Below are 27,510 nucleotides of genomic sequence, written 5' to 3' on the forward strand. Positions count from 1 at the left end.
CCAGTTGTCTTCAGACTTTTGACTCACTAGTTTATACACTGTGTCCGTTGAACTAGATCTACGCCAAGTAAGATCCTGTTTATTTCGGAGTATAAATTTGTTTCTGAGGCTATTTGGATCTACTAGATCGAATAATTTTATACATTGATTATTGTCCTTCTGCATCAAAATCCTGCGTAGAAGCAAGCCCCTGCCATTGATCACTAGGTAACATGCCTGCTCCACTTGATAGTGTCAGAAGATCCTCGATGGTCGTAGAGGCGTCCAGACACATGTTATTTATCGAATAATAGCTTTCGTCAGACAAAGGATGGAGTATCTCCGCCGTACTATCTTGGTCATGTAATGATATCAGCTGGTCCTGGAACATGTCCACTTGCCCTTGTCCCTCATACACGTTAGCTACTAGCGAATTTTAAATGATCATATGAATGTCACTATCTTACCGGCTGGATCATTGAGAAGCTCTGCTAACTGTTGAATAATGTCCCGGTATCGTTCTGTAACGGGGTCACCAGGGACGAGCTGAGACAATACTGCAATTGCACGGTCAGGGTAAAGCCTCGCCTTTGTTGCCAGCTGTTCCATTGCCAGGCCCAACACATAGTCTGATTTGCAAAGCCACAGCACTCCTATGACAGCCAATGCCGCGTTGAAAACTATACTTGTATTAGATTAAAAAAAAAAACAAAGGGAACTCGAACAGTTTACTGGTGCGCATACGTACCATAGTGCAGCGAGAACCACCAGGCTTCCAAAAGTTTAGTTCGCCAATCAGTGGCATGGACTAACTCATATATCATATCTATAGTGGCCAATGCTGAGTCGGTACATATCTCCAAGCTATGTAGTCCACCTAAGGGAAGCGTTCTGGAACCGTGTTTCTCGACCGTGTGACGGTTTGTTTGAATCATATTTGCCAATATTGGACGATGGAGAAGCGTACGGATACTGTAGTATCGCAGAGAAATCATAACAGAGAACTTTCTTGAGAAGAATTCCGCATTTGTTATCGGCTCCTGTTGCTCATCATGTAATCCTGCTGCTGAGACAATGGTTAGACCGTGGGGGAGTGATATCTGCCAAGCACAAAGGTTATCCTCCAATAATGAAATATGTGAAATTATCTCATTTATACTCAAGGACGTTTCAGAGCCCAGGTTGTGGTCGAAAAGTATGTCAATAATGTTTGCTAGTTGTTTGTATAGGGCACTAGATATTTCCTTTAACATGACGGGTACAGGCAGCTACATCGGCGAACTTACATTGTACAATTGAGGCAGGAGACGCTAAGATCAGCTGTTGTATTGTCCATGATGGTGGATGTATCGATGCATTCATGGTTCGCAGGCAGTTCGAGCTTTACGTAGCAGTCTGGTATGGCAGCTGGTCTTCCGAGTGTCATACTCAATAACCTGAATCGTGCGGATTCTTTAGTCTGCCAGACTTGAAATTGAAGAAGATAGATATCAATCGGGAAATATACCTGTCGATCATGACGCATCCATACCAGGTACGCTTGCGCCCCTCCTTTGCCAGCGCAGGCATATCTCTCAAGGCATTCTGGGAGTGGAGGCCAAGTTTAAAAGCCGCCTTAACAGCCAAGGTATGCGCCGTCCATGCCTGCCCAGGCTTATGTCTCCCATGGAGATACTGGCCTAGGAGAAGAAGGAACTGTACTGAGGTGGTCTATGAGCGTGTATCGTGCGATTTGGGGGAAAGGGTGAGAACTCACCATCTCCGATGCTCTCACCGTTAAATATTTGCTCGCCATATAGTTCCAGTGCTCTTTGATAACAAGTGTCGGCTTGGGCAACATATGTTTCATTGAACTGCTGGTTGGGTATAACAGATAGTTTAACCATGGCGAAAATGAGATTCAGCAGTGCCAGCCATTTCCGGCTCACACTTAAGCAACCATTCTTTAGCAAATGACTGTAGGTCTCCAGGAATGTGACCGGGTATATGAATGGAAACAAAATTCCAATTTCGAAGAAAAACTTCTGCACAAGCTCCGTCATTTCGTTGGTTGACGGGAGTGCAAAGATATTTACTGCCGACGATCGTATCCTTTCGGAGGCTGGGGTCGGATATTGAGGTTGGTATAAATCCACATTAGACTCGATAGTGCTGGGAGGTATGATAGGCATATCCTTTCCCAGTGTAATGGCATGGCATAAAAAACGCAGAAAGTAGTTGTTTGACGAAGGGCCTTTGCATACCCGTTAACTGACCGGCATTTGCAGGGAAGGAAACAGCTATACCAAGAAATCCAGGTTCTTTTTCATCAATAAGGGAGTCTAACCCAATATGTCGGACTGTGTTGTTTGTGGCATTCATGGCGCGCTTAGCTTCAATGTCGGGTATCTGCGAAGAAGTCGACGCTGACCCTAGATCATCCTTCATGGTAGCTAGGGTTTCCTCTATGCTCTTCACACGATCTTCCAGCGCTTGGAAATACCTAGGACATGATAAGCCCCACAAACAATGGCCCTGTGGTTGGACTAAGCTAGTGTTACAAACTCCTTCTGAATGATAACATTCTGGGTATGGTTTGGGGTGGTATATACACACTCAAACCCTAAGCGACTGCAAGCAGAGCAGCTGGGGCGTGTGCCATCACACTGAGAAGTGTCAGCCTACACTTTGCGGTCGATGGACGGGGGTATAAATTTACCCGCGATTTTCGCAAACGACAAATATCGCAGGCCAGGGCAACCCGAGACCGTCTGTTAGGTCGATTACTCTGAGTCGCCTGGTTGCCGCCAGATCTTCTCATGTTGATTGTGATCGTGACAAGTCTCGATCCTCGCTCTGTAGACTCTTCTTTACGGGGCATATTTATATGGAGTCAACCTATAAAAACTAGTAGGCTAGTATAGACAGCGTTCCTGGTCGAAGCACGGGCCCTGTGCCTAAAATAGGACCAAGAAAGATAACGAGAACTCAGCCACTTTCGGGTGGAGATGCGGATCATTGACGGCTTCATCGAGATCCATCCAACTGCATCCACGCTGCCGAAAACTAAATAAAGCATGCCAAGACCTTCGTGTGGAGAGCTAACATTTTCAGGTACGGGTTGAACCTCCTCACCCCCCTCGGTATAGCCTCAGGTACAGAGTCTAGCGTTCTTAATATAGACCAACCGCGTGGGGGATCTACTATATACAATTGTAGGATTGAACATGGCAATAACTATGGCAAACACTTCTCACACCAGTCCTCCAAAAATAGGCTCAGAATGAAGTCTTGTTGATATTCTAGAACATTACCAGGATTACACAGGTTGTTGAAAATTCAAGACTCTGGTGTTATGTTGATGTATATTGTTTGTATCTCTTGATCACACGCGAATTCATCGCGCCATACTCGCTATAAATAATCATAAAAGCGAAACAGTAAAACATAGAACATGGATCGGCTCTCGCGCCGACTCTATCAGCATAACCCGGTCATCATCCTTCGGGTTTATTCCCATGTACAATCCGGCATTCAATAAACATAGTCAAAACAACGCTAATATCATTTCATCGTTCGTGAAGATCACTATCATTACAGAAGGTTCTTCAAGGGCTTCTGGAACTCGGGTACCACTGATGGGCCGTTCGCATGTAGTCGGCTCATTTGTGGGTCGTACAGCGGCTCGGCTGTGACCGTAGCTGGGATACGCCGCCCAAAGTACTCGATCTCAACTGTCTGGCCCTCTGTTGCGCTGGCGGGCAACCAAGCATACGCGACTGGCTTTCGAACCGTGAAGCCGAATGCGGCGCTAGTGACATAGCCAACAGCTTTACCGTTCAGGAATACTGGCTCCTTACCAAGCACCATGGAACGACCATCATTGACGGTGAGGCAACGCAGACGTCTTGTGGGTGCCTGTTTTGAGAGACGTTGGATCGCAGCTTTCCCAACATAGCTTTCCTTCTTGTCCGTCTTGATGGCGGAAGCAACGCCCGCTTCATACGGGTTGTGTTCGGTAGTCATATCGCTGCCCCAGGTTCGGTAGCCCTTCTCCAATCGCAAAGCATTAAAGGCAGCACGGCCGGCCGCGATGAGCCCGTGAGACTTGCCTGCCTGCCAGATTGCATCCCACAATCGCTGGCCGTATTGGGAGCTGGTCTGAATCTCCCAGCCTAGTTCCCCGACGTATGACTTCCGGAACGCCGTGACTGGGATTCCGGCGATAGTTGCGCTCTTGACGCCAAAGTATGGAAGTCCCTTGTTGGAAAAGTCATCTGTGGTGATGGTGCTGATGACATCCCGGGCGCGGGGACCCCATAACCCTATACAACAGGTGCTACCAGTAATTTCACGCACCTCTACCCATCGGCTCGGGGTGTGCTGTCCTTGGCGACGGCCCTCTCTAACTAGATATTCCAGATCGGTAGCCGTGTTCGCCCCAATCTGGAAAACATTCTCACCGAGCCTCGACACGAAAATGTCGCTGCGGATACCTCCGTGATCATTCAGAAGTAGAGTGTAGGTGATGGTCCCAGGCTTGGCAGTGATATCGCCCGTGGTTAACCTTTGGAGCAGATCGATTGACCCGGGGCCGGACACCTCAAATCGGTGAAACGAAGTCATATCGTACATGGCTACTGCGTTGCGTGTCTTCCAGGCTTCTACTGCGGCAATAGGCGAGTAGAACTGTGCTGACCAGGCATCTCGTCCGACAGGTTGCCACTGTGCCGGGAGATACTTCAGCAGCTCTGCGTTTGATTCGTACCAGAATGGACGCTCCCATCCTCCTAGCTCGAGGAAGAAAGCACCCAGCTCTCGCTCTCTGCTATAGAAGGGACTAACACGAAGATTCCGGGGCGACTCCTTCGGTTGCATGGGGTGTAGTATATCGTAGATCTCGACGAAATTCTGCTGCGAGGTCTCGCTGACGTAGTCACGGCTGAGTTGAATTTCTTCAAAACGAGAGAGCTCACACTCGGAGAGATCGATCTGGGACCGGCCTGTTGTGAGTACCTCTGCCACAGCCCGTGCAACACCAGCTGAATGTGTTACCCAGACCGCCTCGGCTACATAGAAGCCCTCGACATTCGGCGCTTGTCCAATGAGGGGACCACCATCCGGAGTGAAAGAGAAAATTCCATTGAAGCCGTCAGCAATTTCTGTGTCGCGTAGAGCAGGCAACAGTTCCTTCGTCTCCTTCCATGCTGGGTCGAAGTCTTCGCTAGTGAACTCCAACCGGGATGGCATACTCTTCTCATCGACATGCTTAGGGGTCAATCCCAACGATGCGGCGACAACTGGCATGGGACGATGACCATAGTAGCCGATGCCATACTGGCTACCATGCTCGCGGAAATATAGATCATGGTCTTGATGGCGTAGAATAGGTCGTACAGCGTTTCGTCCGTTTGGAAGATCATTAATGGGACGGCCAGCGAGAGCCGGCACAGATGTTGTTTTCGCATACTGATGCGCTAGTGGAAGCAAAGGAATCGGTACGCCAACCATGGCGCCAACTTCAACACCCCAGAAGCCAGCACAAGAAATAATGATATCAGCAGGAATGACCCCACTGGGTATCCTTACTCCTGTCACCTGGCGACCACTTCGTTCAATGCCGGTGACAGGCGTAGACTCGAGATAGCGGACACCAGCATTGCGGGTTCTTTCGATAAGCAATTGCGTCGCACGGGCGGCGAGTGCTAGACCGTCACTTGGGATGTGTAGACCCCCAAGTACCTTTTCTTTACTCAAGAGAGGATAAATCCTAAGACATTCCTCGGCATCGACGAGGCGTGCCTCTATCCCCCACGACGAGGCATAGCCGTGCTTGCGTTTAAGGTCTTCAAGTCGCTCAGGTGTCGTCGCCACTTCCAGGCCACCTACTTGATTGAAGCAATCGAGGGATAGTAACTTTTCAACGGTGTAGCGGGCCAAATTGGTCATGGTCTTAGAAGGTGTGGTCTGAAACACGAGGCCGGGGGCGTGTGATGTTGAGCCGCCTGGCATATGCAACGGGCCTTGCTCAACAACGGTGATGTCCTTCCATCCGCGCGAGACCAGCTCGTCAGCGATGTTGGTGCCCACAATACCAGCCCCGATAATAACAACTCTTTGTGTAGGCGCCATGATGTGAAAATGCTTGGTTCGCTATTCCCATCTGTCGAGACTAGGCCATTATTTATTCGTCGATAGCATCGACTCAGGACGGAGAACACGGCTGTGATGCCGCTTCCCCGCCGGTCTTTCGAAGGTATGTGCAAGATAAGGTATAACCTCCATCACGATAGACGTGAAGCCGCCGGGCCGTATGCCGACGGATATCAAGAAGATGTACGGAGTAGGAGATGGGTGAGTATACCGGTCTTGGTCATGGGGTCCTTTTTGCTCGTTTTGGTCTAGTGGAATCTTAGTCACCGTCCGGATTCTGGATAAGATTGCCCTTTTCGGAACAATCCGATCATGTGAGTTTACCCTTCGGGCCAAGGTGTCTGCGTGTGTCCGGATGCGGTTTAGGCGCCGATGGACTGGATAACCCCATGGGGCGTTGAGCAATTGCATCCTTGATTCTATCTCTATCAGCCTTTTAGTCCAAGCGTCGAAAGTCAAATGACGACGGTAAGATCTGGCCAGACCAGGCGACAGATAGTGAATGATCTCCAGAAACTTAGTTTAGTGGCCCGGACCACCAACGTTCACATAGTATAACGGCCTATCTCTATCCGATATCAATAATTTACTTGATTGTATAAACGTAATGCATCTATTATGGCACAATTGGACTTTCATATCATATCTATATTCTTGTTGTCTTTCGAAACTCCAGAGATGTGTTATACAGTCTAGCTATCTTGTCATAGAACTTGCTTATGTCGGAAGACTACCCTGTACTGTTGGTCCACCCGTTATCAGTTCAAGAGCTGACTCTGTTCATTGGCTGTCAGCATGACTCTATCCACCAGCCGACTTTGCAATTGATCATGAGAAAGATAGTATGAGAGCCCCGTCTCTGAAGGACAAGTTCTAACGAGGTCACTTCTGGAACATTGTCACTGTCAACGGCCAGCAAAGCTCTTACCGATATTTAATCCATGCCCAATACCCTTCTACACAAGATCACCGGTAGAACTGTGCTGTTCTTCGGAGCGTCAAGATCATCGATCGCGAACTACCCGTCATGAAGTCAACCAAGTTTGCGGATAGGCGAGAGAAGACTCAACGCTACAAATTCAAGGTAGATATATTTTCACTTCCCGGGGCCATCATTCAAGGTATTGGCGGCATGGTAGGCGTGAAGTTTTCTCGGTTTACATTTCACCTGGACGGCACTATGAATGTCCGCCGCCTCGTGCACTCCTCGGTGATCTGTATCGATTGAAACCAACTAATCAATTGCTTTTGCCAGCCCCTAACAGTGGCTTGTACATTAGAACCTACAAAAACAGAAGCTCAATTACTCTGGATTGCCTAGTGCATTGCCGAATAAAATAGAGAACTCGCATTATGATATAGAAACGGCAACCTCATATGTTTCCGATTTAACGCCTTAGCTCCCATATCCTGATTACAACATTCATATCTTCCTACCGTACCTCGAATCCATCACAAATACCAGTGACGTTTACCACTTAACATCTTTAAGCTTTAGCGGAACGTGAAGCATCCGATGCCCAGCTTCGGTTGGCTTTGGAAGTTGTCCCGCCCGAATATTTATTTGGAGTGATTGGTGGAGCAATCTTGGCTCTGCCAACTTTGCGTCGCGTTCTTGCCGCAGGGACACAAACTCCTCCTCAGTGATGCCGTCTCTCAAGTGCTTGTTCTGGCTCTTATGATCCCGCACGCTCATCCAAGGCATTGGGGCTGTACGATCCTCAGGTGGATAATCGTGGCCTGTCCAGATTTTTACATGGTCCGGCAGGCTAAGGAGTTTCCGTCCGGAGTTGAAGAGGCTTTTTGCACTTCCGCCAGGGAAATCACAACGCGCAGTACCGATATCCGCGTGGAACAAAGAATCCCCGCAAAATACATTATCTGAACGTTGTCAGTATATCGACAACTCGAAAAGAATTCTGGTGAGACCCTTACCTCCAACTTTGTAACCTAAATGATCTGGAGTGTGCCCAGGCAGGTGCATGGCTGTGGCTACCAAATTTCCAATCTCGAACGTCTCATCGTCGTCAAACAATGTGTCAAAAACAACTTTGTATTCATCTGGTGGAACTGCATATCTCTGACCGAATAATTTCTGCACCTGTCCGATACGTTTGCCAATGCCGATCGACGGCTTGTGCCCATGCTCCCGCGTAAGGCGATCTTGGAGATAAGACGCTGCAGTGAGATGGTCTGCATGGGCATGAGTTTCCAAGATTCTGTCGACCTTGTAACCGTTTTCCTTGACCAGTGAGAGCAGTGAGTCGGCGGCAGAAGTGGTAACGGCTTGGTTAGCTGGATCATAATCCAGCACTGGATCGATTATGACAGCAGCCAAAGAGGATGGGTCAGCCACCACATATTGCCATGTACCTGTCTTCGTCTCAAACACGGCATGAACGGTAGGCTCTCCGGCCGCAGTGGCTTCCGTGCTGTACGAAGCTCGGCCTTTGGCCACGGCTTGTGGGATAACGGAACGTATAGACCGTGTATTTTTAGATGACAAGGTGCGTCTATCATCCAACTTGCTTAGCATTGAAGCTCTTTGCGAACCAACACTGATGGGTGAATAGTGGGTTTTCGTGGTATAGGCGGCCCTGTTCTCGGCATGTTGGCGAAGAGAACGAAGCGGCCTCCCAAGAGTTGTGACTCGGATCGAGTTGGCCATTGGCCCAATTGAGGCCAAAGCAGCCTGGGAAGTTTTAAAGGAGCTCATATTGATGCTATATTATAATGGATAAACAGAAAGTATGACATATGTACAGAGAAGGGATGTTACGATACTTAAGGTTGCCCGCGTTAGGGTTCCCGGGGTCCACCCAATCCGGGAGGTGGCAAGCGCTGCGACCGTCCGATTCTTCGCCGACCGGTCCACGTGCTGTCAGGTACATAAAGAGCAGTCGGCGATCAAACTTGTCCCACCTTTCTTGGATAATCTTATCCATCGCTCCTCGGTGTTACTCCAATTCACCACCGAAGGTCACTCTTTTATAAAGTGATCTAGCCTTTTCTCCTTTGATTTTCTCTAAAAACTAATTATCACTTTTCATCGCTCCCCATTCATCTTCTAGACATGTTCCGCACTCGAGTAGCGTCGGCAGCTTGCGCTGCTGCTCAAAAAGTTCCAGCTGCACGGAACTTCGCAACAGCTTCACCAGTGAGCTCTGTTTCTCAAAACCACAAGGTTGTGGTAGTTGGTGGTGGTGCTGCTGGTCTGTCCATCAGCCATCAGCTTCTTCAATCTGGCAAATTTACTCAAGATGATATTGCTGTTGTCGACCCGGCAGCGTGGCATCATTATCAGCCCGGATGGACTTTGGTTGGCGGTGGTCTTAAAACCAAGGAGGAGCTGCGCAGACCAATGAACAGTCTGATTGATCCTAAGCTCAAATTCTACAACGACGGCGTGTCCACGTTTTCCCCTGAGGAGAACCTTGTCACTCTCAGCAATGGCGACAAGGTCAACTATGAACAGCTGGTTGTGGTGCCCGGCATTAACATTAACTATGGCAGCATCGAGGGTCTCCCCGAGGCTCTGGAGTCCCCAGACTCTCTCGTCTCTACTATCTATGGCTATGATACTTGCGATAAAGTCTTCCGCACCGTCCAAAAACTACAGAAAGGTGTTGCTCTTTTCACACAACCTGCTGGCGTGGTGAAATGTGCAGGCGCGCCGCAAAAGGTCATGTGGCTTGCATTGGACCATTGGAAGAGAGCCGGCCTGTACGACCCTAGCAATCCTTCTAGTTCCGCTATCAATATCAGCTTTGCTACTGCTCTCCCGGCCATGTTTGGTGTGCCTAAGTACAGTGCTACACTCGAGGCTCTGCGGAAGGAGAGGGGTGTCGAGGGACTCTTCCAGCATGACCTCGTCGCTATCGAAGGCAACACAGCCACTTTTGCTCGTCTCGATGGACAGGAGAAGGTCAAGAAGCAGTTCGATCTGTTGCACGTTGTACCCAAAATGGGGCCCCATGCATTTGTTAAGAACAGCCCTCTGGCGAACGAGGCTGGCTTTGTTGATGTCGATGAGGGCACCATGCGTCACAAGAAATTCTCTAACGTCTGGGGTGCTGGTGATGGCGCCAGTCTTCCCACAGCCAAGACGGCGGCGGCAATTACTTCCCAAGCGCCCATCCTTGTTCGTGGTTTGCTTTCCACGATGGAGGGCAAGGAGCCCCAGGAAGCCTATGACGGTTATACGTCATGCCCTCTGTTGACTGAGTACGGCAAGGTCCTTTTGGCTGAATTCAAGTACGGCGGACAGCCCAAGGAGACGTTTGCGAAGTTCGGTCTCGACCAAGCCACTCCACGCCGTGCATTTTATCATCTGAAGAAAGACTTCTTCCCTTGGGTGTATTACCAGCCATGGTCAAGGGCAAATGGGGCGGTCCCAAGGGTTGGCTTAAATAGAAGAGCCTGGAGCTCGTGTGTACTATACTTCTTGTCTTGAGATAACCAAATAATGCAAGCTTCAAAATTAGCGACGATTACGATTTACAACGCATGTATATTGTATCCTACGAAATGGTACATTACTCCTGTAGTCTTCAACAATGAACCCCTTTTTTGTTTACTTTTTTCCTCCCCCCTTTGATGTTTGATTTTTCTGTCAACTTCAAATCACGTCATTTGGTAGCCGAGATCGGACCTGTTCCTCGGCGGGTCCACTACGGCCGAGAACCATGAACGGCTTCCCGAACCACATTAAAGTCGCTTCGTTTTCTCCCCCGAACCCTCACATTCCCCGCGCACTTTTGCGGGGAACGGAGAGTGATAGCTTAAGAGACCTACATACTGTTTATTTCTTTAAGATATCTTTTTTCGTACACCCTAGCATTTATTCTGTGATTTTAGCTGACAGTAATTCGACCATACTTTCGCCTCGGGCGACAAATGATCTTATCGTCCGAGAGAAAGTTCCTATTCAATCGGCCGAAAGGGATCATTCACAATGACATCCTATTATGTCATTGTCACCTTCACATGGATGCTCATGAACAACGCCATCATCAATCGCCGATTGAAACGAGGCCTAGGATATGCCATAATGGCTCGGGATATATAGGGGATGTGAAGTGGATGTGGTCTAGAATGCGGTTGTATGTGTTTAGACTGCCCGAGCTGCGTGAGGTTGTTGTACCGCCTGTTCAGTTAATTAAGTTTAAATTCTTTAGGTTCTAAGTAAATTAATCATGTAGGGCTAATACTAGTCAACAGGCTAATAACCACTTCCAGACTGTGGTGGGTAGACTTCGAGGGGACTAAGGCTGTAGGGCTGACCAAGGTTGGATTAGTATAAGAACTTAATAACGGCATTTATACATCTATATGGGGTTTATTGAGGTCACTCTATTACAATTACTTAGATCAGTATTGAAATAGTATAATCTAGCTCCAACTGGAAGTATAGGCTGTCTTCCTGTCTAGTGTATAGTTTTGGGTATGGGGACCACATACACCCTTCACGTGTGTTCAAGTGTAATATCACAATTTCCACCTTCACAAGGAGTCCTTGGCCGACTGCATCCTACGTACATTATATAATGGTCTCCAGTGAAGCTATGTAACCAATTTTTCCACTGTTCATCTGCTATTTTTGATAGCAAAGCATCATTATTTACTGTCTCAAACCATGCTACTACTGACGTCACCCGCTGGAAGGCCATAGTTGAGGAGAGAGTTAGTGAGAAGACACTGTATTTGCCCTACTTACCATGCTCATGGCAACGTACTTTGTATATTCAGACTATGACATATTTCTTCTAAGTCATCAGCAGATTTGTCATAAATGACAATGTTCTCGATACAAGAAACACATGATACAAAATCAGCTGTCTTTAAACAACACCATCGCCATACATTGCCATAACATCAGGATTGTCAATAACAGAAATCCGGGCACAGTGGCCAAGGTCCCGGGTTCATCTAATCACGTAAATTATGGCCTTCCAAAGCTTGTGATACTGTAGGATAAACTTTACCAAGCTTCTGAAGAGCATTTAACAACGCCTCATTATCAACTTTCCGAAAAGCAGACTGCCTACACAGTTGTCTGGAATCCGCTCTTGCTGAGACTACCTTCCGGGATTTATTTTCCGCGAACCCATCCACCCTCCTTCCGTTTTGTTCCACAGTCATTCGACACCTGACATCGAACTTCCATTCTTCAACTTCCTCTCCCTCTTCCCTGAAGCGGCGACTGCTTCTCAGAATTTCATGGGAGCCCCAAAATGTCCATCTTCCTCGTCCAAACGCTTTATCTGCCATCAATATAATCTCACTGTGAATGGACACCGACTCCCCAGGCACTACATTATCGTAGCGGAAGCTCTCCCAGAAATGCTCTAGGCTGGCAAATTCTTTCTTGATATCGTTGTTGTATTCTGTCTTCCTTGAGCTGCTCAATCTACATCGAGCTAATATGCATCGCATCCTATAGATTTTGGTGCGTCAGTAATATCATTTCTTCAGAATGTCCTACGCTGTTTAATAACCAAGGGTCTCCCTGTTTTGTTTGAGCCACTAGGAAGGATGATGCAAGGCGTTGTTGTTTTCACAATAAGAAATGTTGGAATGAATACTCACTTCTTCATGAGGAACTCGGGCTTTTCCATGGTTTCATTAAAGGTAGCAACAGTAGAGTATGCTGCCTGAAGTCTGATCTAGTGGGACGGCCGGGAGGCTTTATATAAAAGGATATACAAAGAAGTTAAGGGCCTTTGGACTTCAGACTCATAAGGACAGTGTCTCAGATGTCCTGAAGTGAAACAATAAGAAGCACAGCTGCTTTATTATCGTGGTATAGTGCCTTAATACTTCCATGCTAAACACGGTGCAGCATACCGACATATCAAGAATCGCTTATGGGTCTCGATATCTATGGTCTCAATGAATAACTGAGATTCACTGGTTTCAGGCCAACGTTGGTATTATTAGTGATTCTTTCGGGCGGCTTTATACCTATTCTATATAGGATGCAAAGACATATCATCACTATTGGTTCGCTCAAGCATGATTCATAAAATTCTACATTATCTTATGCTACTAGTGCTTACTTGCGGTAATACGCATAGTAATCACCTATACTATTCTACAGTAGTGAAATATGTATAGTTCTTTCTTAGGAAAAATAACGTACAATAGAATATTGATCGTTCGGAGCATAATTGTCTATGTAGCATAGATTAAATAGAGCACTCCGATGTCCCGGGTGGGTCGGGTGGAGAAAGAGCAACACCGTGCACTGCACAAGGCAGTTTAACTAAACGAGTAGCAACCACGACTCAATGTTTCGATGTATTCTCGTATAATTATTTCCTTCTGTTCATATGTATTATCGCTCCTTCTGCAGGGTGGTTTGAGGCCAAAATGCCAAGCTTCAAAGGTGCAAGTGGCTATCGGTTCCGATGTTCATCGTCGCTCCGCTGTGACATTACATTTTGTTGCGGATCCGATGCCATCCCCTCGAAACTATTTATCCCCTCTCGTCGCCCCTTCGAGTCACCCAGCTTCTCATATTTCTACACACCCAGCAATCACAAATCATATCTTCCTTTTCTTTAAAGATATCAAAATGCCCAACACCCCTACTATCATAATCGTGCCTGGCTCGTGGCATTGCCCAAAACATTACAAGTACCTCATCGATGGACTGGCAAAGTTCAACTACGAAGCTGTCGGTGTCACATTACCGTCTGTTAATTCAAGCCCTCCTCATGCCAGTTGGGATCAAGATGCCCAAGCTGTCCGTGAGGTTATCATGAAGAGCCTTGATAGTGGCAATGATGTCATTGTGATCGCTCACTCGTTTGGTGGCGTTGCCATGTCCGAGGCCGTGAAAGGGTTGGGCAAGAAAGCGCGCGAGGAACAAGGGTTAAAGGGCGGCGTTGTGCGACTGATCTACATGTGTGCCATGGCGTTGCCTGAGGGCCAGACTCATGTCGGTCAGATCCAGCCCCAGACACCCGAGGAGGAGGAGCTGGAGCGGCAACGCCAGGAGTTACAGGCAAAATACGGAGGCATGCGTTTCACAGAGGTATGATGGATGGTTTGCTTCACTTGCTTTGAATGGATCTGCTGATCACTGGTGTTATCTTGTTAGGATGGAGCTATGCTTCTAGACAAGGAGGTCATTCGAGATGTCTTTTATAATCGCTGCGATCCCAAGGATGTGGATGAGGCAGTGGATCTCCTGGGCTCATTCCCAACGGGCCCTCTAACTGTGCCTGTGACTTACACGGCCTACCGTGAGATTCCAAGTACGTACATCGTCTGCGAGAATGACAAGCGCTGCCGGTGTCGTATCAAGAGAGAATGATTGCACAGGGCGATGGTGTTTTCCACGTGGAAAGATGTCAAGAGGGACACTCGCCGTTTTTAAGCAATCCGACTTTTATCGTGGACTGTATTCGTCGGGCCGCTGGAGAGAAGTTATGAACGGTTCTTGTATAGAAACTTTCCGCCTTTTCTTTCTGAAATAGGACTAGCTCAGGGCCGCCTTTTACTCAGTAATCGATTCTAGATTATAGAAGTGCATCCACACGGACCGTAGAAGACTGTTATGTTAAAGACAACAGAGCGACAGGGTTAAAGGCGGGTGACGGTTTGGGTAATAAATATTGTAGTGGTTGGTACATTGCGTTGCAATATATCTGTTGGCCTAGTGGGTGGACTAGCTGGATTTTCAAGTGAGTATCAAACTGGACAGACTTTCGTACCACTCACCTCCTAGACTTTCTGAGAAATTTACAAGACTATGGAGATCGATTGGTTTATAGTATATTGATGTAAAGACGGTGATAGGGGAATGTCACCTGACTGGATCGGCCAGATGCCCGATTTGTTCCGAAGGAAATTATATCTAAACTTTCTTTTATACAACATCCCGCTACTTCAATATCACCATCCACCCTCCCTTAGCAATAGATAAGCAGACAAATATTACCAAGTCTATATCATCGACGCAGATGACCCCTTCCATGGCACCCTCGCGGCGCCAGTATTCAAGTTGCGACGCATGCCGACGATCGAAACGACGTTGCTGCTTGCTACCTGGCAAAGATGGAGAGCTTCATTCAGTTTGCACTAACTGCAAACGCACAGGGTCAGCTTGTACTTTTGAGTTTGCCATATCTCACTCACGCGTGGCAAGGCGAAGGAGTCGAAGGCGACATGCAACAACAACTAATTTGTCTGGAGACTGCGACGGGTCAACTAGCACCTTGGAAAATGCGGTTGATGCATCCCATGAAAGTGAATTACAAGTGTCCCCTGTAGCAAACCAGGATATTTTGACGTCTTGGCTTACCATTGACCTTGATCATGCTGTGGATAACAATCCCACACCTTTTCTATACAGCACGGATTTCCCCAACGTACTTACGGATACCGCAAGGCCAGCACGACATCATGATGAGATTGTCACCTCTCTTGTTACACATCACTCGGACACAATACAACGTCCTTTTCCGCTTAATCCTCAGCTTAGTATTGGAAGCTCGCCTAGCAGTCCTGTCTATCTTCTTAATTCTAAATTGAACGCAACAATTCTTGATGGGTGTCTGGCCCGTATCCATGATACCATCGTTACAGGTTGTGCGTCCAGGTTCATAGGCTATGAATGCAATCTATACAAACCTGCATGTCACTATCAATTAGGAGATGGCGATGGTGGAAGCCTGCAGGATCAAAAGCCTCTGCAGGCAGACCCTGTCTCAAAAGAAGATCTAACCAAGACCCTCACTTCCATGTCTCAATCGGACGTGCCTCTGATCACTCCCGGTCCCTCACCTCGACAACTAGGAACTACAACGCAGAGTACTAGCCACAAGATGACAATAATGGGAGCCGTTCGGTTCCTTGATCATTTCAGCGATCTCTATGGCAACAGACTTACTGTTCCTGCTCGCAGAAAGTCAGACGCTGTTTTGAAAGCGGTACTCAGAACATTCTCACTTCAGTGGCTATCTCCTAACGACTCTTCCATCGGGGCTCAATTGACAACCAACTATAACAATACGGTTGGCAGAGACGTGCCACGCGATTTACCGATCGACGCTTTTTATGATAGTTGGTTTCAGGCGCGATCACTTATTAATAGTGCACTTTCTGTTCGATCCTTCAGAGTTATATATGCCATGTTAATGTTCGATGGTATCTCTATTCCAGCGAAGGCGAGCGGTGAGACACCCGTAGCTCATGAATTTCTTGAAGCGGGGTTGCAGAAGCTGAATTGCTTGACTGGGCTTGTTGAGCACTACTACATGAACCTGGGACAACAGTCTACATATGGCGCTATTATGGAGGCTAGTCTGAGCGTCGTCCGATGGTGTGCTCACGTCCGTGATATAGGCGCAGCACTCACAGCAAATCACATATGCAAGCTTTCCGATGCTTCAAGTAATGACAAAGGTAATTTGGCAGTATCTTGAACCCTAAAGATTGCTAAGTATCTCCTAGGTCAAGAGACTTCTTTCAGATATGAACCAATATCGCCTTGTGCATTTCATCAGAGCTTCAATCAAGACTTCGATAACAGTGTTCCGGATATATGTCGTACAGCAGTTGCGGAGGCTTTCCGTGTCTGGAAACGAATAGTTGCAATAAAAGGCTCGCTTTGTAGCCCGGCCAAAAATGACATTGAACTATGTCCAAATCTGTCTGTGGACATTACCTCAACGATCACGGCAGTTGGTAAATTCAGGGAAGTGTTTGGCTCTTTCCTGGGCTTCTGTATAGGAAATCTTGAACATCTTTCTATGCGCTCAAGATTGTCTTCTGGTGTGTCACGCATATGATCATGATTTTCTTTCATATGTTCAATTTAACCGCTATTCTAACAGTATCAAACAGTCTCTATTTTGATGTTCTGGAACCTTGGGGTGTTTGTTCTCACGGAGAGTCTGAACCTTCCTATGATGGGAATAAACCCACCTTGCAGTCACAGTGTCTTTTCGAAACTACAATCATACAACGAGGAGGCGGCTTTATCAGTGACACAGATAGTAGAGTGCGTGCTCTCACTGCCTTTTGAGGAGATATTCAACCTCCAGAACGGCGTTAGTGGCGAGGCTTCGGTACTCTCGTACCATATCACCCCTACCCTAGTAGCGGCTACCTTTCAAAAAGCTATTGAGAACATACTCAATGTGAAGTTATATCCGCCTTACGGTGTGGGCGCACTGGATGACAGGTCCCTAAACCACCATGCTGACTCCACCTGGAAACAACATATCGACACCATACTGAAAGGTCTTGTCTCACTTGATGCTACGATTGGTGGATCACAGGCCTCAGGTGTGGCAATACGAAGTCTAATGCAAAGTTATGGGGATATTATATCAGAGTGTTGGTCTTCTGATTTCGAGACTTAATCGCTGTTTAAACTTAACAACAGACTATAGCAGATTAGTCATGACTTAACCAAAACAGTTGATGCTCTCAAGAGTGCCTTCATTAAGGCTCAATTCGCCGAGTAATTATTATCACATCGTCTAGTTAACTGCATTCAACCCAACGGTCTTTGTGGTCGAAATTCAAAGGGCAGCAAATGTTCCTTATCGTTTTCAGTCATCCTTTCTACACCGAAACGACTAGTTTGTCTACTATCACAATGTTTTTCTGATAGAGGAAGTCGGTTCTGCAGTTCTTTAAACCAAGCAACAAAGGGCTAACAGGAAAGCAACTCGATGAGGCTGTGCTAGGTTGAGGAAACACTCAATGCACGCCACTTTGCGTCTGATGCTGCGAGAGCCTCTGCCGCCTTTTCGGCATGTTCCACCGCATCAGGGCCGATCAAAAGTCGCAAAGGAGGCTCCTCTTCCTTCGACAACCTAAGAACGATGTTTGCAACCTTGCTTGGTATGGATGGTTCATTCCCTAAGTTCTTCCGGTGCAGGTCGGCCACGTAGCCCACGGTACTCTCGTATGGCTTGCTCACTGGGGGAGTTTGCATTGATGAGCCAGCCCAGTCAGTCCTCATGCCGCCAGGCTCCAATACGGTGACATTGATGCCGAACGGTGCAACTTCTCGCGCGAGCACCGTCGAGAAACCTCCGACTGCCCATTTTGCACATTGATATGCCGAGAGGCCCGGCACACCGAGTCGTCCACCAACCGAGGAAATTTGAAATATGTGGCCAGACTTTTGCTGGCGAAGGATGGGTAGGACCGCCTTCGAAACGTAGACAACTCCGAAGAGATTCACATCTACTTGGGCTCGGAAGTCATCGATATCGATATCCTCGACAGCGACAGAATTGGCATACCCCGCATTATTGACAACGATGTCGATTCGGCCAAATATTTCGTGTCCAGCCTTTACGACTTCGATCACCTGGTCGTTGTCGCTGACATCTAGGGCTATGGTGAAGACCCTATTGCTGCCATATTTTCCCGTCAGGCCTGCGAGCTGCTCTGGCTTTCGGGCAGTAGCAATAACATAATCCCCAGCAGTGAGCGCAGCTTCAGCTATTGCTAGGCCGAGGCCACGAGAGCATCCAGTGATGAACCAAACTCTCGTCATTGTATGTCAGATGATAATAATGAGCTTCTGGGATACGAAGCAATTGAGGTAGTGAGGCACAAAGGAGATTCTGATAGATCAGAATACCCCGCCAATATGCAGCAGTACGAACATATTTATAGACTCTCATCTTGCCAGTGTGGCCATGGAGTACCTAGCGGGCGGCCCAGGCGGCCGCCGCATGGTAATATAAATGCGGCCGCAAGTAGGCGGAGATAAGGAGCTTAATTCCATTTGCGGCCGCACCACAGATCGGATTTTTGTTGAATGATGGAAGATGGCGACAAGTGGAACATTATTATGGCCCTTCATCCTTGTTCACCATGAAGAGAAATTAAGAAAAGGTGTGACTAAAAGCCTTCCCACCTGTCATTCATGCCTGAAGTTGGTTTTTTCCCCTTCCCGGGTCTTCTGCAGGTACATTTCTCATTATCACAGCAGGGTGGCACTGTTATTATTCAGATGATTCATATTATTACATAGATTAAATTGGGGATCTGCGAAGATGTATACAGCTGGTGGAAGCTGAGTCCTGGCTTCATTCTGTTACTATGTGCAGCGGTCATCTTCGTTTAAATCCAAATCACTCCCCAGAGCTGTTTATACAACCCTACTATTTGGGTTCGAAGACGATCGCTTTGTGCGGAACCTTGATCGAGAAACCTCCATATTTTCAAGACAGAGGATGCATGAGAGCGCAGTTTTGCCTTTCCGAAACAGTATACTTCGTGTATCAGTCGAGGCCACAACTCACCTTAGTATATCACATAGGATAGAACACTGGACAGTGACTTCATATCTTGTTCTCGCAATCTCACGGGTCATTGATATTCTCTGCAATGTCTCCAGGATCCTGTGTCGGAAGATAGGTCCGAACGGTAAGAATATGGAAAGTGGTCTATCTGATCTATCTGAGCGATACTTCGAAGCTAGTCACAATAGAATGAAGTTGGTATCATCGTGCATTTGCCTGGTAAATCTATACTTTTTACGGGACCAATGCGCATCCTGGTCTTTAATGTGGACTTGTTTATCTAGAATTGCAGCTCTTATCTAAAGGCCTCCTGGACGTCGACTTCGGAACGGCCTTTCGAGGACAGTCTGGGCCAAGTTACGATAGTAACCTGTGCGAATAATGCTTAGCAGTCTCAAGGTCTTCATAGCTGCCATACCCCCTTTATCTTAGAGATCGTACAGTATTCATTCGCCATGTTTGGAAAATTCCCTCTCAGTGCTCTTTCCATCATTGGACAATCAAAACCACTCTATCCCCCTTGAACGTACACTACCTCGGCAGCGAACGGTACAAACAACACAGCTTCAGCAGTCAATCACCAGCTGGGCTCCCCTTGACCCCCCATACCCGTTTGCTGCTGCCCACTCCTCTGTTCCATCGCATCATTAGCATGCCATGCACCCTGTGACGCCTCCTGCTGTCCTCCACTATCCCCCGTGTTAGTCCACTCGGCATCAGGAGATGTAGGCCCTCCAGAACTCCCCACAACAGCCTCATTGCCAGCCTCCCACTCACTATTATTAGGCCCAGGCTGCGACAGTTCATCCTGCCGCCCCGTGTATTGTGTATCATCCTGCTGGGCCAGACCTACACCCCACTCATTGTCTGCAGCCTGATTAGAGCACCCTTGCTGCGCCGGCTGGCCTGCACCTCCAGAGCACGTCGCATTACCATCACCCGCAGTCTGCCCTGTTTGTTGTTGCCCCTTTTGTTTCTTGCTTTTCTTCGACATCCGGGACTGATCTCTCGGTGCCCCCAGTCCAGACTCCTGCCGATTATCCTGGCGCTCATTCGGTCTACTCCTCCCCCTCTGTCCCTTCCTGGACGTCGTCGATGTCGCGCGTGGAGGAGGGGCCGGAAGTTGCGGCGCAGACTGCCGCGGCGAAGGACGCCGTGAAGGAGCACGCGAACGACCACGTACAACAGTGACTTGAATCGGGGTGGTAGCTTGGCCCTGAGGGTGGGATTGTGATTCCGATATCAGTCTCTTCCGCGATTTGGCTCGCGCAATGAATAGCTGCGCTCTTGCTTGGGACCGCCACCGGATCGAGTACAGGTATACGATCCCCGTTATCCCGAGCAGGACTAGTATTATTATGGCTATCATGATGTTGTTGTTCATTTTCTTTGAGGTCCGTTTTTTGGGTTTCTCTGTTGGGGCTGGTTTGTTGGTTTATCTGGTTGGTTGCTTTGGTGTGGAAGGGGGGGGATTCGGATTGCACTTACTTGCTATGTGATTCTCCTGGCGTCAGGGTGCTTGTTCCTCGTGAAGAGATGAGGATGGATGCTTGGTTGGGGTGAGACTGTTAAGGGTGTGGCATGCCAGACTTGGAAGCACGACTGTTGTGAAAATCACAGAGCTGGTTGTGCTCGGCGACCTTCTTCCAGTGAATGGACGTGCAAATGGTTATATTCTGCATCAGTCTCTACAAAGTAGATGAGATCACGTAGGTAAAAGGAACAAACAAGTGGTATTAAACATGTCTAACTTTTATCTATCCTAACCCTCAATACCCAATGCACTCTGTATTCTCGCAATCCAGTTATCATGCAGCAATGCTGTTTCCCCATTGCCAAGTAACCTCTGCAGCTTCTCCTTGAGAGCAGTCCGGTCTTCATAGAGGTATCCAGAAGCTGCAAACTCCTCTGACACTAGCACGGTTGCGAGGCTAATCAGTCTCACGCCCAGGGTGAACGTTTCTGGCTTTGAGGCCCAGCCGACCAGTCCGTCCTTTTCGGACTCGGTTGTCATAATATCTGCGACGTATGAGAGGCCGTCAGAGACCCATTTCGAGGTTTCTTTAACTAGACGCTCGCTGAAAGCAGCTTCTCTCAGCCCGAGAAGTCTACAGGACCAGATATCGACTTCACGGATTTCCTCGATGAACAAGTTTTGTCTCTCTTCTTCGAACAAGGTTGTGCTCTCCTTTCTCAGCTCGGCAAGCTGTGCCTCTACCGTGGCAAGCTTTGTGCGTTCGACAGAGCCGCTGAGCTTCGGCTCTTCTCCGGTGATATAGTGGATTGCTTTAGTGGACAAGAGTTGAGACTCGGGGTAGTTATCGACCATGAAGTCGGCAAGGAGCTGGCCAGCGTTCAAGGGAGACAAGGCAACTGTCTTAGAGGGGGCCACGGAGGAGTATGACAGGACCCAGGAGGCAGTTCCGGCGGCCATATCACGCAGCTCCTCGTCGTCGTCGCTCAGCATATCATATAGGATAAGGTAGATCTCCAAGTACACCTTGTCCACAAGTGGAGCTTTGCCTTTGCTCCGCAGTACGCGTGCAAATGCTGTTAGTGAGGTCACTGCGGCATCTCGAGTGGTAAATTCCTGGCGTTGGTTAGAATCTAGCTTGAGCGAGATAGGGATGGGAAACATCACTTACCGTTTCTTCTTCCATCGCGAATCGGAGCTTCGTGGCCCATCTGCGAATGTCCGTCTCGGAAATCTGACCTTGGTTGGAAATAGCCTTGGCTGCGAGAAGACATCCTTGGAGACGTATCTCGGCGTCTGATCGGTCCCTGCTCCACACTTCACCATTCGGTTTGGAGTTAATATGTTGGTCTAAATCCTCCCATGGCAAGTGCACGTCCTTGAATTTATCATGATGGAAGTCAAGTAGATCTTCCAGGATGGATGCTAGGGATGAGATAGCTGAACCCTTCACATCTTCGGAGTAGTCACCCAGGATGATTGAAGGGTACAGTTGCAGCAAGGTCTTTCGGTATTTTTCCTTTCCTCCGATTACATCCTGTATCTGCTGGAGCAGCCATACACCAGCATTGGGATCGAACGTCGAAATGGTCTTGATGAATGGCGCCAGCTCATCCAATTCACCGGTCACAAACATTTGCAGTGCTCCAACCCACGAAAGAGATCTCCGGAGCATAGAAGAAGCACGAGTTGTGCTCAATGAATTGTAATTAGGACTCGACGTATCAAAGAGGTACTCCAGGATATCTTGAAATCCGTACGAGTCGTATGTGTAGCAAATAGTCATCAACAGTTTTTCTATACCTTTGTTTAGCCACAGATGCAAGTTTTTGAGGAGGGCTCAATTTACCTTCCGTTCCTAACTCAAAGCTCTTCTCCACCGATTCGCCAAGGATCTCCAGCAAAGTGTTCGCAACGAATGGAGATTCGGCAACTGGGAACAATGTGGCAAAGATCTGTCGCAGGGCCGCAGATACTTCGTGGATATGCTCTGTGACCACGTCAGCCGATATGATTCTCTAGATGCTACGCAAGTATTACTTACCATTCCAGAACGAGATCGACGCAGATCCGAATCTGCGCAGAGCATACTTGATAGACAGTGCCTTTCCATGAAGATAGTCCTGTGACTTCGAATCCCGATCAACATCAAGCAGTGTTTGGATATCTTTCAGAATGTCAGGGCGATTCAGCAAGGATGCATAAACACGAGCCGCGTGTTCTCTGATGCCCCACACTGGACTCTTGAGCTGTTCCCGGACCAGTCCTAGAAGCATCACGTCATCTGTATCAAAAGCGTTCGGGACTTTCTCCGCAATGAGTTCCAAAGCCGGGAAGACTCGCTCAGTGACCATCGCATGGTCACCCTTTTCCGCGTTATTTCTCGCATCCGACGACGACAGAAGGTCAGAGAGCAGCTGAATAAGACCCGGATATTTCTGGAAAGAAATTCTACCGCCGGGTTCCGATCCGGAGCTACCGCCAAACCCTAGACCGCTACCCCTGCGACACATGCGCGTGAGTAAAGCTCGGAAGAGCATCAATCCAGAGTTTCTCAGGTTCCAACTGAGCAGAAATTAGCCTCTTAATGCTCATAACTTAGTCAAAATGAGCTGTATCACTCACACTGGCGACCCCAGCTGCTCAGCCGACAGATTCAAAGCGGGCATGATAAACGGCTCTGTATGAGCGCCAACCTTGTTATTGGTGAAAATTTCCTTCAGGCAGTTCAGAGCATGGACTTGAGGTAGCTCCATCTCCTGGTTATCATCATCTTGTTGTACTGGAAGGTGAGATATCTCGATGAGCTCCTTGATGACATCTTGGAAGAGCTGCCCTCCAGGGTTAGATGAAAGAATTCCAGTGGCCAGTGCAGGAAGCCCAGCGGAACGACGCGTTAGCTTTGATGCGGTCTCGAAGATAATCTTTCTAGCTTCCTATATCAACACATAAGCATTTTACTCATCTGAACTCTGCCGTCTGAAATACTTGCCTGATACCATCTATGAGGTAGGCTTGCGATCTCAGGGTCGCTCGACTGTCCACAACGCAAACAACAGGTGGCAAAGGTTTGAGACACAGTCGAGAATGCACCCCTATGGCGAAGCTCGGCCAGCTGTGTGAAGCTTGCGACTCCTATTGTCTCAAAGTCACCCTTCGTCAAGCCTGATTCTCCTTTCGGGCCGTACGTCCTATTGGCGAGTGTTGCGTAAAGCAGGAGACTGGCATTGTCAGCGGAGAAGATGAATTCAGAGAGCAGAAATTACCTCGACTCCCGAAGTGCACGCCAAGAATAAGAAAGGATATCCTTAGGGCCGACGGTTAGATCGTCAATGGGCTCATCGGTGTGGCCTTCCGGAGAATCAATACAGAGTATGGGTTTCACTTCAATCCAAATCTTGTCACAAACAGCCACTATCCTTGAGTGTACGGCTCGCCAGGCCTTGTACCCTGTCTGTGCGTTCGAGATCAAGACATGGAAATCAGGAGTTAACACAATATATCTAAAGCAAAGGTCAGCTTCAACGCATTGAATATACACATTATGCAGAAGTACCTAAGAGCAGAGACGTAACCGTGTAAGGGTGCATCACGCATAGAAGAGTTGAAGAGACCACCTGCAAGGGATAGTTTTTCTTCCAGTTTCTTCAGGAGATTATCGACAACTCCTTGTTTTGTTTCCCACCAGCTATCCGCCACTTTCGAGTTATCATCGTCTGCTGCTGTAAAGAATATGTGATACAGGCGAGCGACAGTATCGGCATGGTCAGCTCTACTAGTATTACTTGCTAGTTGTTCTGCTCTATTCAAGGCCTCCACGAGCTGCGGCTTCTCATGCTTCCTGCTGCACCCAGATTGCACGTAACCACTTAGTAAGACCTCTCGAGGAAACATATTAAGCAAAGTGAGGGATGTAGCCCGCACTTCCTCATATGGATCCAGTAAAAGGTCTACCAACAATCTGAGCAGGCTCGGCTCAAATACATCCATGTTAAGTCGCCACTTTGTGACGTTTCCCGCTTGTTTGGCGGCAATGTGACCAGCGTACCGGGCATCGAGGCCAGATTCAAGTAGATGGATCAATGTTTTCAATGCCATGATGTGGCGCGGGTAAGAGGCTGTAGATCGCAGGTCATCTTTCAATAACTCCAGGTATTCTTTCAGGCACTCTTGCGTCTCAGAATCGTCACGGGCAAACTTCGGCTGATGCCTTTTGCTATTTGGAACATTTGTCTCAGCCAGGTTTTCATGTTCACTCAGAATACCACCTTTGAGACGAGGAATCAGTTTGCGTATCAAGCTCAGTATCTCTCCTCTGGCATATGGGTCTGCAGATTCAGAGTGCATAGATGGCAAGCCTTTCAATATCGCTCTTATTGTGGCCGAAGAAACCGGCTTTGTTGTCGCGGGAGCCGTTATCAGGAGTGAAAGTGCTGCTATCCTGATGCTATGTTCTCTATGGAATAGAAACTGGCCAATCATTTCGCTCTTGAGAACGAGCGCATTCTGGGCGTCCTTGGCTGAAGACCCTGCTTTGGGAATGTAGTCTAGTAGCAATGGAGGTAAGTAACATGAACACGAACAGGTTTAAAAAGCATCTCCACTTACTGTCCTCGTGGACCAGGCCAACTTTTTTGCCATTTGCAGCGATGCAAAGAGAAGGGTCAGCTCTGGTAATGGCGCCTCACTCATATCCCCTGCGAGCAAGTTCTTCAGGTGTAGCTTTTCTAAAAATGCTCTGAATCCAGTAGGGTCAAGTTTAAACAAGGGTTGAAGGGTGTAATTAGACATAAGCTCTAGATTATCCAGGTTCTGCAGCGCAAGGTGCCTAACTGGAGTCACCCAAATTGATGACAAGTTCTGAGGAATCTCTTGAGAGGATGGGCCGGACGTATCGAGGGTTTTCACTTTCTGGAAGAAAACAGCCATTAAATCCCCTGATGAAGCAGCAAGTTCTGCTGTTTTGGCTTGGGTTAATAATCTCAAAAGAAGGATCTCGGCCACAATTTGTTTCGACTCGGAGCTTGGAGCACTTGCGAGGAAGCGATTGATATCTATGGACAGAGATTTGCAACCCTCCTGAAGGAGTGAGATCCATCTTTCACGATTCTCCAGAAGCCAGCTCTCTACCAGTGAGATAAACTCAATGGGAGCTATTGCGCCCTTCCGTAGTAGAGCCTCCAAAGAGACGAAAGACGCCTTAAGTCGCGAGCGAGGCTCGCCAAGGATAATGCTAGGGATGGTTGTCTCAGTAATCTTGGATCTGATTAAATCTTTGTCGGTTTCCTGGGGGTTTTTGTTAAAGAGGCCGACCAGGCACTCCAGGACTAGTCTCATCCCCTTTGGATTTGCATCTTTATAGCGAGCCATGTAGACCTCAAACACAGCAGACCAAGTCTCATTGGAGAAAGCCAATTTTCTTGTTCCTTCACATTTTGAAGTAAGTGCAGTGTCAAGAAATGCGCTTAGCGTATTGCATGAAGCCACAGTATGGGTGTTAGATGTTGAAGCCGTCGAAAACGTCTTCAATAAGCTCTGCCATACTCGGTTCACTTTGCTTTTTTAAATAAGTTAGAATACAGTAGGCACAAATGAACAGTACAGTCTTACTCGATGTCTTCACATGACAGAACAAAGTTTACCAACAACCCTTTGCTAATTTCCTTAAGGGTTGCTTCCGGGAGGAGTTGTATATCTTGCGATATCGCCTCCATTTTTTGATATCCGGCGTCGCCCGAAGCGCTCGACCCTGCGTGAAGATCCATTGCGTTATCGGGTCCGTAAACCCCGAGCAATGGAAAATCCGGCGGCAAGGAATTTATTTTAAATTTCTCTAAAAAAAAAAATTGATATCCAGATGCCCGCCCCCCGCGCTGGGGAATCACTTTTCGTGGATTTTCGAGGCGGGTCCACCCAAAGCGGTTAGCGTCGGCCAAAGCTTTTCCCGACACCGGAGAACTGCCCGTGATTACTCGTGACTCGGCCCGTCACGGGGTTGAAGTTTTTGTTCTGGTTCCTTCGAATTTCCATACTCGCGACGAAGACCTGCAGCGCCAGAGTGGCATACCAACCGTTGTTCATTTCCTCCCGTGTTTTATTACCTTCTTAATTGTATTCATTTTAATAAAAGTACTTCTTTCCAAAATGTCTTTCTGGGACTCACTCAGCGGCCGCAAACAGTCCAAAGGACCCGAATTCGACCCTTCCACCGCGCAAGATGCTACGTCGTTCCTTTCGGAGGTCGCCATCCCTGATCCTACCTCACTCCACCCCTTGGCTGGCCTGAACCAGGATACCCTCGATTATATCACTCTCGAAGACTCCGCCCTTGATGAAACACCTGGCTCGCGATCACTTTTGCCATCTCGTGGATGGTCCGATGATCTGTGTTATGGAGCCGGAACAACGTACCTTGCTGGTTTGACTGCTGGAGGAGCATGGGGTCTTGCTGAAGGCATGAGAAAGGTGCCTGCGACAGCACCTCCCAAAATTCGCCTCAACGGTGTCCTGAACGCTATCACAAGGAGAGGTCCTTTCCTCGGAAACTCCGCCGGTGTGGTGGCTATGGTATATAACGGCTTTAACTCGGGAATTGGATATGCGCGAGGAAAGCATGACTCTGCCAACAGTATTGTTGCGGGTGCC

General features: G+C 48.0%; 9 protein-coding genes across 9 annotated transcripts; 3 read left to right on the top strand and 6 right to left on the bottom strand.

Moving 5' to 3' along the window:
• Nucleotides 1–423: 423 nt before the first annotated feature.
• On the bottom strand, nt 424–2,779 carry ANOM_005501 (uncharacterized protein; the record flags this gene model as incomplete). The annotated part of the gene is made up of 8 exons (XM_015550758.1): nt 424–659; nt 728–1,212; nt 1,266–1,415; nt 1,487–1,679; nt 1,736–2,212; nt 2,265–2,461; nt 2,524–2,624; nt 2,678–2,779. The coding sequence occupies 8 exons, from the start codon at nt 2,777–2,779 to the stop codon at nt 424–426; spliced, it is 1,941 nt and encodes a 646-aa protein (XP_015407341.1).
• Nucleotides 2,780–3,552: 773 nt separating this feature from the next.
• Nucleotides 3,553–6,090, bottom strand: ANOM_005502 (GcvT family protein; the record flags this gene model as incomplete). The annotated part of the gene is made up of 1 exon (XM_015550759.1): nt 3,553–6,090. One exon carries the CDS (start codon nt 6,088–6,090, stop codon nt 3,553–3,555), a length of 2,538 nt encoding a protein of 845 aa, XP_015407344.1.
• Nucleotides 6,091–7,582: 1,492 nt separating this feature from the next.
• Nucleotides 7,583–8,827, bottom strand: ANOM_005503 (MBL fold metallo-hydrolase; the record flags this gene model as incomplete). Its single annotated transcript, XM_015550760.1, has 2 exons — nt 7,583–7,992; nt 8,047–8,827. The coding sequence occupies 2 exons, from the start codon at nt 8,825–8,827 to the stop codon at nt 7,583–7,585; spliced, it is 1,191 nt and encodes a 396-aa protein (XP_015407343.1).
• A 357-nt stretch (nt 8,828–9,184) lies between these two features.
• On the top strand, nt 9,185–10,564 carry ANOM_005504 (NAD(P)/FAD-dependent oxidoreductase; the record flags this gene model as incomplete). The annotated part of the gene is made up of 1 exon (XM_015550761.1): nt 9,185–10,564. One exon carries the CDS (start codon nt 9,185–9,187, stop codon nt 10,562–10,564), a length of 1,380 nt encoding a protein of 459 aa, XP_015407346.1.
• Nucleotides 10,565–13,687: 3,123 nt separating this feature from the next.
• ANOM_005505 (uncharacterized protein) lies at nt 13,688–17,486 on the top strand (the record flags this gene model as incomplete). Its single annotated transcript, XM_015550762.1, has 5 exons — nt 13,688–14,149; nt 14,216–14,372; nt 15,034–16,524; nt 16,573–16,893; nt 16,966–17,486. The coding sequence occupies 5 exons, from the start codon at nt 13,688–13,690 to the stop codon at nt 17,484–17,486; spliced, it is 2,952 nt and encodes a 983-aa protein (XP_015407345.1).
• Nucleotides 17,487–17,812: 326 nt separating this feature from the next.
• On the bottom strand, nt 17,813–18,637 carry ANOM_005506 (uncharacterized protein; the record flags this gene model as incomplete). The annotated part of the gene is made up of 1 exon (XM_015550763.1): nt 17,813–18,637. The coding sequence occupies one exon, from the start codon at nt 18,635–18,637 to the stop codon at nt 17,813–17,815; it is 825 nt and encodes a 274-aa protein (XP_015407348.1).
• Nucleotides 18,638–19,968: 1,331 nt separating this feature from the next.
• On the bottom strand, nt 19,969–20,760 carry ANOM_005507 (uncharacterized protein; the record flags this gene model as incomplete). Its single annotated transcript, XM_015550764.1, has 1 exon — nt 19,969–20,760. One exon carries the CDS (start codon nt 20,758–20,760, stop codon nt 19,969–19,971), a length of 792 nt encoding a protein of 263 aa, XP_015407347.1.
• A 393-nt stretch (nt 20,761–21,153) lies between these two features.
• On the bottom strand, nt 21,154–26,579 carry ANOM_005508 (THADA/TRM732 family protein; the record flags this gene model as incomplete). The annotated part of the gene is made up of 10 exons (XM_015550765.1): nt 21,154–21,981; nt 22,037–22,662; nt 22,715–22,855; nt 22,910–23,430; nt 23,491–23,801; nt 23,945–24,086; nt 24,132–24,368; nt 24,422–25,412; nt 25,470–26,422; nt 26,476–26,579. 10 exons carry the CDS (start codon nt 26,577–26,579, stop codon nt 21,154–21,156), a joined length of 4,854 nt encoding a protein of 1,617 aa, XP_015407350.1.
• Nucleotides 26,580–27,009: 430 nt separating this feature from the next.
• On the top strand, nt 27,010–27,492 carry ANOM_005509 (protein transporter TIM23; the record flags this gene model as incomplete). Its single annotated transcript, XM_015550766.1, has 1 exon — nt 27,010–27,492. A coding segment is annotated over one exon (483 nt), but the record flags the coding sequence as incomplete, so codon positions are not given.
• Between the last annotated feature and the right edge of the window lie 18 nt (nt 27,493–27,510).

The sequence above is a fragment of the Aspergillus nomiae genome (assembly GCF_001204775.2).
Source record: "Aspergillus nomiae NRRL 13137 chromosome Unknown contig00116, whole genome shotgun sequence".
NCBI lineage: Eukaryota > Fungi > Ascomycota > Eurotiomycetes > Eurotiales > Aspergillaceae > Aspergillus > Aspergillus nomiae.